The sequence below is a fragment of the Antedon mediterranea genome, chromosome 1, assembly GCF_964355755.1.
Source record: "Antedon mediterranea chromosome 1, ecAntMedi1.1, whole genome shotgun sequence".
Classification (NCBI taxonomy): domain Eukaryota; kingdom Metazoa; phylum Echinodermata; class Crinoidea; order Comatulida; family Antedonidae; genus Antedon; species Antedon mediterranea.
This window is the reverse complement of record NC_092670.1, coordinates 30,866,876-30,875,775: the sequence shown is the minus strand read 5'-3', so window position 1 is coordinate 30,875,775 and position 8,900 is coordinate 30,866,876. Positions and strand designations below refer to the sequence as shown.

At 32.2% G+C, this 8,900-nt stretch overlaps 1 protein-coding gene across 4 annotated transcripts in view; it reads right to left on the bottom strand.

Annotated features, from left to right (window-relative positions):
• Positions 1-379: 379 nt before the first annotated feature.
• LOC140063657 (uncharacterized) overlaps positions 380-8,900 on the bottom strand; it is a 28,745-nt gene continuing 20,224 nt past the window's right edge. For 3 of the 4 annotated variants that reach the window (XM_072110100.1, XM_072110099.1, XM_072110102.1), the window contains 10 exons: positions 8,511-8,775; positions 7,861-7,995; positions 7,304-7,425; positions 6,871-7,015; positions 5,673-6,389; positions 4,700-4,987; positions 4,409-4,437; positions 3,777-3,858; positions 3,163-3,254; positions 380-2,854 (listed from right to left, as the gene is read on the bottom strand). In XM_072110100.1, the coding sequence (XP_071966201.1) occupies positions 2,684-2,854; positions 3,163-3,254; positions 3,777-3,858; positions 4,409-4,437; positions 4,700-4,987; positions 5,673-6,389; positions 6,871-7,015; positions 7,304-7,425; positions 7,861-7,995; positions 8,511-8,775 (2,046 nt within the window). In that variant the 3' untranslated portion in view covers positions 380-2,683. The remainder of the gene's footprint in view (positions 2,855-3,162; positions 3,255-3,776; positions 3,859-4,408; positions 4,438-4,699; positions 4,988-5,672; positions 6,390-6,870; positions 7,016-7,303; positions 7,426-7,860; positions 7,996-8,510; positions 8,776-8,900) is intronic. The other variant, XM_072110101.1, reaches the window with a different exon arrangement.

Below are 8,900 nucleotides of genomic sequence, written 5' to 3'. Positions count from 1 at the left end.
TTGGACGCAACGCAACGACGTAGTTACAACGCAAGTGAATTGGCCAATCACAAGCGACAATTATCTGAAAGCCCTTTTATAATAGGGCGATAACGATCAACGATGACGATGATAATATGCATTTAATCTTTTACATAAACAAAAGGTGTTTCATCCTAGAATTACTAGGATAACCACTTATGCTGCCTTTGATGAAAAAAATATTTTTACACGTTCAATGAAATAACGTCATGATTAGTATAGATTAAAACAAATATTTTTATGGTTACCCTATTATGCTAGAAGGAAACTTGTTGTTTATCGTCTGTAGTTCGATGTTTGCCATCGCACTAAATGTACTGTGTACAAACACGATCCAAACACACAATTACAGTCCACATTTTAATTTTGCAATTAGTTTATTAACTTGGTGCTTGATAACTGTTATACTAGATAGATGGTGGCTATTGACTGTATACAGTTAACGCTTACAGACACTACATGTTGTTGCTCCGAAACAACGTCACGTCCGCAACTTAGATATTATAATAAGGCAACACGTACGTATAATGTTTAAAGACGACACGATCTTAAATGCTAAAAACAACTATAGATACGGTAATTTAATAAAATTTTAAAATGCTACAACATTTTAGTTATGATCTTAAAACGACATGCCACTGTAGCCTAATAATGGTTTAAATGCTTATAATATCCATCGCTGTTTTGGCTGCTACCATAAACAACTTTAATAACGAGTAGTCTAATAACAAATCCAGACTTAAGATCTGTACAATTATAGTTCTGGCGATGTTTTTCTTACATTTCCAACACAAGCAATAGACTATTGTACAGCACCAGCTCATACCAATGCATTGTTATGGGTTAAATTGTTGAATATCTCTACTGGGTGCTTTCGATTTGTACCTAAGCGTACGCATGATAATAATCCACAAAAAACCGGTGAGAAATTTGGCGATGAAGCACCTTAATTGCAACATGACGTCGAAACTGGTGGTCGCAAATCGAAAGCTACATATTATTACTGTATTGTCTTACTAATAATCGATTATAGTATTCAGAACATTATACATAAATGAAAACATCCTATACTTGTAAACATTATATGCAGATTTCATTTAAGATTTACAGAAAGTAGGCTTATATTCAAGGTATTAACTAATATAAGATTATGAATCTTAATATGACTAAATCATAATTAATTTGAAAGTTCATCAGGTGACAAAAACGTTTAATTTAAATATATATACACACATTGGAAGTTAAATTATTTATAAAAAGCACATAGAACCTTATTTTTAATAAGCTTTTTTGGTAAAATGTATTTGTCAGGGCAGTTTTATTTGAGCCAAAGTACATTGTAAATATATTTCTTTAATACATTTGTGGAAATGTTATTTTAAGTTTGGTCCCTTAAGTTAAGTACCGTTTTTATATTACTATTATTGTCCCTTCTTGTATGTTAGTAGTGTAAGTATCTACCTCATTGCATTATGGAGGAATGACTGCTTCCAAGTTTTAAATGTATGCCTTACATTCTAATCAAATGATTCAATCAAAATTTAGAATAACCAGAGATTAAAATTATAAATTATATAAATTAAATATAATTCATTTTTAATTTACAATTTTTATAAAAAAATACATATATTTCTTTTTTATTTAGAAAATAAAATATTCAATTATAAAAACAATACGGTTAAAACACAGTATGAAATGAGTGAATTGAACAATTCTAATCACTAACATACATATAATTTTATTTATATTAAATTTCTCTATAAAGGCAAAAATTAAAATATGTATTTGTTCAATATTATTACTTTATGTACATGCAAGAAGAAGCATTCTTGCATTATTTTATGTATAATAATATTAAAGTTAATACATGGAATAAATTGGGAGTACACACTTTTAACATAGCATAGCTCCTGCCATCGTTGCTCCAAAGAAATAAATGTGAAATTAAGGTTCTTCGTAATTTTTCTTTTGGGATATACAAAGCATTAATCAAATAATGTCACCTCAATGATCAGAATGTTTTAAATGGTTTCTAAGTTACATTAAATTAGAATCGGATTTTTAAATATTTAGAATGCAAAGTGTATAACTTATTTTATTAAATGAGATAAAATATCCATAACAATTGTAAAAATGTATTTCTGCTTCAGAAAATATTGAGAAAAGGTTTGTCCAATATATATGATACATACGTTTCTAAAATATATATATTTTTTTACTTTTTTTAAATGAATGCAAACAATTTGTGTTGAGACTTCATTACATTAACATAGTTCAGTTTAGACCAATCATCTGATGTACAATTTACTAATTCTGTTAACAATTTGGCACTGATTTTTATCCCATTTTTAAAGAATACAAAATGAATGTTCACCAGATATGATGATTTGGTCAACACTACTGTTCCTTAGGCAACTTGATAATACCGACAATTTTCAGAATTTAAAGCCATGTTTGGTAAAGAACACTTTTAAACATGGACTGATCATATGGTGAGGATTACTAATTCGGAAAAAGATACCGAGTTTTTAAAGCAAAATTAACCAGATATGTTCATCTAGTCTACACTAATGATCTTTGTTGACTAAATGTGCCCAATCCAAATATAACTTGGTTTTGAGCTGCAAAGGCATGCACCAAGTATATTTTAAGATTACTGTATTTAGTTTTCTGGCGTTACGCACCAGGTCCACTTGTCTTCATCACAAGCTATGGCCACTCTCACTTCAATTGATGGATCTACTGGATTGTTCTCATCAAATTGTTCACCATGCTCGTCAGTAAGTATAAATCGGCTAATTGGGATATGTTTTGCCTTAAATATTTTATACACCTGCAAGAACAATGTGTAATTTTTAATTAATTACAGACATTTCCTCAATTAATATAGTATATCCGATGGGTCAAAGGTAGTTTAAAACATCATTTATTAGATTCATACTCGCCCTATATCCTCAGGATTACTTAAAGTTTCAGCTCGATCGGAGAAATTTGGAAATTTTTTAGATTTGACCATAACAACATAACAACTTGTTTTTTTCTTATACTAAGCTGCATCTGCAATCAAGTTTGAAGGTTTTACCCAAACTTCAGCTCGATCGGAGCAATTTTTAAATTTCTTCGATGAGCCATATAACCTACCTCCTGGCTTATTCCTTCAGCCAGGTTTCCATATAGTGTGGAGCTAAATGCAAATATTACTTGACCAAGCACGTTTATGGATACAATATGATCTAAAAAAAGCAATACCAAACATTAATAATAATTATCATTATAGAGTGTGTGTCAAGATGTTGTAGTACTACTCAAATATATGCAAGAACAGGGTAAAGCTGCTTTCACATCGTGCCAGGAAAAATATCATGGAAAATGGGTTTTTTGTTCACACTAAAATCCTACGATTGAATACGTACATGAATCGAACTCCGAATTCAGTGCGATTGGTCAAGAAGCCATTTTTTGGCTGAAATTGTACAATTTTTTGTTTAACTAATCAACAGTAAGCATGAATGACCTCGCTTGGCAACATATAACCAAATTTGTGCTCGATCTGAAAGCATGCTCAAGCTAGTGATATTTTCTTCAGCGCGACAAATTGAATCTGGCCACTATGTGAAAGAAGCTTAGAATTGAAGATACTACGAAAATGTTCTGGATATTCTCATTACTCATTCTCATTACAGTATTTATATCAAACTTTGAAATTTAGATTGTCTCTCTCTTTCAAATAAGATAAATATACATGAATTCCTTACTTGCTGATGAAGTCCTTCTACGTTCAGAGTTGTGGGGTTGGGCAGTTGCCTCTGAAACATACCCGGAGGTGCCATTATCAACCTACAAAGCAATAATAAACATATGTTGTTCAATTCAATATCACATATTATTTCTTACAGAAAAAATTGTCTCTACAGTAGGACTTGCAACAAGTCTCTTTTAGGATTTGTCTTAAAAGTCTCTAGGACTTGTCACGCTTCTTTAGGATTTGTCACAAGTCTTTATGATTTGTTCCAAGTCTCTACGACTTTTCACAAGTCTTTATGATTTGTCACAAGTCTCTAGGACTTGTCACAAGTCTTTAGGATTTGTCACAAGTCCCTAGGATTGTCACAAGTCTCTAGGACTTGTCACACGTCTTTAGAATTTGTCACAAGTCATTAAAAATTGCCATTGTCTGTAGTCTTTTTATTAGTACCCGAGCCGAGTAATTAAAATTTATTTTTAATATACAAATTATGAGATGTGTGTTGAATATTAATCCAAATCATCATTTACCTCCGCCAAGGAGGTATATGTAATCGATCGCATGTGTTTGTTTGCTTGTTACTAATGACACTATTTGAATATTGAATAAAAAAATCATAAATACACTACATTTAAACATTACCTTTGGCGGGGTATATTTTTTTCCGAAATCTGAAAAAAATAATATATATAATATACATAAAACGATTAATAACAATGATGTATATTAAAATCAATAAAATTGAGATCTCTTGTTGCTGGATTGGGTTCTACTGTGTCTCAATCCAAAAGATAACGAAAATGCATTATAAATGTTAAAATATGTCAAGGAACAACTAGTTTGCTAAAAAATGTTTTTGTTGAAATAATATAGATGAAACAATTTAAAAAGTAAAAACTACAAGGATTTGGAAGTACACACATCTATAATTACCTGTTGGTGGAGAAGAACCAGCAGTATCACTTTCATGGTAATCCTCTTTCACATTTCTTGCTGGTATTGAAGAACAACAAGAGGCAACATGTGGTGTACTTAATGATCTCTCACTTGGTTCTTCAGCAGTACTGAGTTCATCTGCCGATGAGGCTGCCATGCTACCAAGATCTGGAAACATGTGCTCAAAAACACTTGAATGACTGGAGGACCTTCGACTTTCATTCCGTTTCCTTTGACGGTTCAACTGACCACCTGAGGATGTTGAAGAAGACTGTTTATTTTCCTCTGCAAGGAAGTAGAAATATATGTAATACTTAATTGTACTCTTATTGTCTCTCAAACATGGAAAATTAATTTGAATAGACCATTTACTGTAGTAGTAATATAAAAAATAATACTGATTTTGACAAAGAAAAAATGCAGTTGAATTTAACAAAAAATCAAATTAATTAATTAGTTTTTTCCTATAAATTACAGTTTTCCCAGGTAAATAACGATTTTTTTAAATAACTATTATGTAACAATAAAATAGCATATTCGACTAAAAGAATGTTATTAATTTATTTTTCATCTTTAATGTAAGTAAAGGATAAACAAATGTATAACCATTCAGTTGGCAGTACACTCAGTTTAAAATTTATTAAATTTGAATAATGTCATGTCAGGATTTTCAATATTAAGACTAAAAAAAAGGTATAATGAAATAGAAATAATATTGACCTCTGACATGATGACATGTATTCATTGCTTGGAAGTGTATGTATTATATATTTTTTATATGGTCTGGTTTAAATATACTGTACTGAACTATACTGTCAGTGTATACTGATACATTTCACATTTTCATATTTTTATGAGCTAATATTTATTTTTATTAAATGTTCATCTATCTTGTGTTAAGTATAAATAAGCCAAAGAAACCATATAAGTAAAGAGATAAAATAAGTAACATGAAAAAATAACAGCATACCAGAAGGTTCATCTTGGTGGTTCTGATACGACCATTTGTCTTTTTCTGGTGAAGCAGAATTTGCAATTTGATGTTCTATCACATCGCTACCAGAGTATGAACCAGCAATATCTTTATAACTTGACAATCTTCTTCTTGTCACATCTGATGTGTTACTGAGCTCAGACAATTTGTATGGTGAACCAAGATCAGGGAAGTTTGCATCAAACAAATTTACAGGTGGTTGTTCACTAGTTACATACAAACAATGAAAGTGATCATCTGATGAATTTGAAGGGACTGCATGTTCACTTTCATCAATTGGTTCTTGGTCCAAGAAATTAGGTGAACCAGGTCCATATAGATCCTCATCATCACTAATCTGCAACTGTCTTAGGCTTTCACTTAATTCATCCTCCAATCTATCTTCCCTGTACTGATATCTTCCAGTAGCTCCAGATGTATGATGGCATCCACTCTCCTGCAGCTGCTGAGAAGTGATGCTACTATCAAGACCTGGTGTACAATCCTCTTGATGGTGGTGCTTTCGGTTGACACTGCCATGAGTTTTCAAGATGGATTCGACAGAAACTGATATAGCCTCTTCTTCCCCAAGGGCAGGGAACATTGCTACATCATCAATATACTCATCAGGTGGTGGTATTGGAGTATATTCCATTTCATCTGCTGTAGGCTGAACTGCATTGAAGTGCTGTGTTGGCAATCTGGTAAACGAGTCTGAAAAAATATAATCAATAAAAAAGAGTAAAATAAGGACAAAGACAAATGTTAAAACTATCAAAGAATTTCAAATAAATCTTAATATATTTTAAATATTAATAATTAGATACTATGCACCAATCAACAAAGCAAAATTAGGCGCTGCTCAACAAACCCACTACACATACAGTAGCATTGCCTTTAATATGTAATAAACACATTTGCAGACACATGCTTTTTGTGTATAGAGAACTAAACAGCTTTACATATTTAAATATAAATTTATTTATAAAAAATGATGAAATGATTATCAGGTGCGGATTTAGGAGGGGGCTAAACAGGCTTTATTAGGTAGATTACCTAGCCCACAATTCAGAATAAAAGAATCTGGAAACAGAATCAGGGCTTCTAAAGTAATACTGTGATTCTCTAATTTCTGGTGAAGCATCATTAATTTCAACATGTATATCATTTAAAAAAAAAAATAGCTTGTTATTACCCATTGAGAAAATTGGATTTCCAAGGAGTTCATGTGCTGTTGGTCGGTTATGAAAATCTGCCTCTAATCCTGCTTTTAGAAATGTCCTAATGGCAGGATCAAGTGTTTCAGGTATATCCTCTAAGGGAGGAGGATATTTCCCAATCTAGAAATAAAGATTCATAAGTACCATATGATAGCTGTTACATGGTTTTAGAAATGAGGCCTGGCATCACAACAGTGGCGCAGAGTCGCAACCTTAACTTTTTAGATATTAAACCTAAACCTTCAATAAAAAACGATGCTATGAAAACTTGTGTACTATATCGACCTCATCTAGGGAGTGTAGTATAGTCTGCAGATCATATATTTTGCATCATGAACCTCATCCTAATCAATATTTGTATACAATCAATCATCCTAAAATAAAAATAAATAATTAAAATAGACTAACCACTAGTTGGTAAGTAAACAATTGAGGAAACCTATTCATCCACGGTGGTAAGCCAGTAAACAGTTGTATGGCAGTACACATTAGACTCCATATATCAACAGCAGCATTAAAGCTCTCACAACCTGCAAGAAAAAAATGAAATTGATTTTATTGTCGTGGATCAATACACATAAATAGTTGATACTAGACATTACAAATTGCAAGCACATTTTTATGAAAAGATTGTTGTTTGGAAGTAAAAATGTTGTCTGTAATAATTGATTTCACCAGGCAGAGTGAAAGGTGTAAACTTAGCCTAGGCTAGTCTTAGGCCACTGTTTTTTGACAATGACCTTTCATAAAATTCTGACAAATAGTGACTCTTCGCAATGAGATCTGACAGACAATTACCTCAGGAGGTCAAACAGCTGTCAAGAATATAAATTCTGCTATCACAACCTGCTTATTGTTCTGTGTGACATTCACATGTTGATCCATATTAGTAATCAGATAATGGAACATTGATCAAAATGGGAAAATCTTATCAACTTTATTTTAAGAAAGTTTCATAAACTTACAAACAACTTCAGGTGCCATAAAGACTTCTGTTCCTCTAGCTTCTTGTAGACGAAGAACGCCATTGTCGTTCAAATTTGCAGAGAGTCCCCAATCAATCAGGACTATGCCATTGTCCGTCAAAAGAAGATTTCCGGCTGTTAGAAATACAATTAAATTCAATTAGATTCATTGGCTTGCTGCTAGACTAAAGCTATCTATTTTAAAATTATTATAACACTAACAGCTGATGTGGGATAAATTTGAAGGTCGACGGGGCATAAATATGTGGCAGCCTAGATAGCCCTAGATCTTGTTGTTAGGCCTACACTTATATGCTTTTTTAAAAAATATAAACCATCAATATCAATATTTATTTCTTAATGGGCACTGAATTTTGCACAAAGGTGCCAGTTTGACGAGAACCATCTACAGTAATACCCCTAGAGGACAACACAGCTGACACCATGATACCACCTAAAATGCCTTTGTTGCTATGCAATGCAAATTGTAGTTAAAGTCATAGCCAGATTTTATAGGAAGTACTGAAAGGTGGGAAAGCATCGACTGAAATTTGGGTTGCATTCTGAGTGGCAATTTGATTTGCAATCTGAGTTGTAATACTGAGTTTTAATCCGAGTACTCTAGGCTTTATTTAAACAACAAAACTTACGCTTAATATCCATATGAACAATGTTCAATGAATGGATATAAACCAGTACTTCAAGAATCTGCTGTATATAATTGACAACCTCCGCATCACTGATGGAGAGGTCACTGTTTGCAATTCGAGTGGGTATTGGATTTGAAGGAATGAACTTGCTCAGCATGTAAATGTAGTTGCCATCCCTCACAACACCCCACAGCGGTACAATACGTGGGTGATCTAGCCTTTTCCATACAAGGACTTCGTTAATATCATATTGCTCAATATTAACCTAAAAAAAATAAGATCTTAAAACAATAGTGATTCTTTTTTTTTTTCATATCCACAAAAAATTATGAAAGAACAACAGTGCAAACTGTAGATTTTATTAGAACGCGGCTTGAATAATTCCAAAAT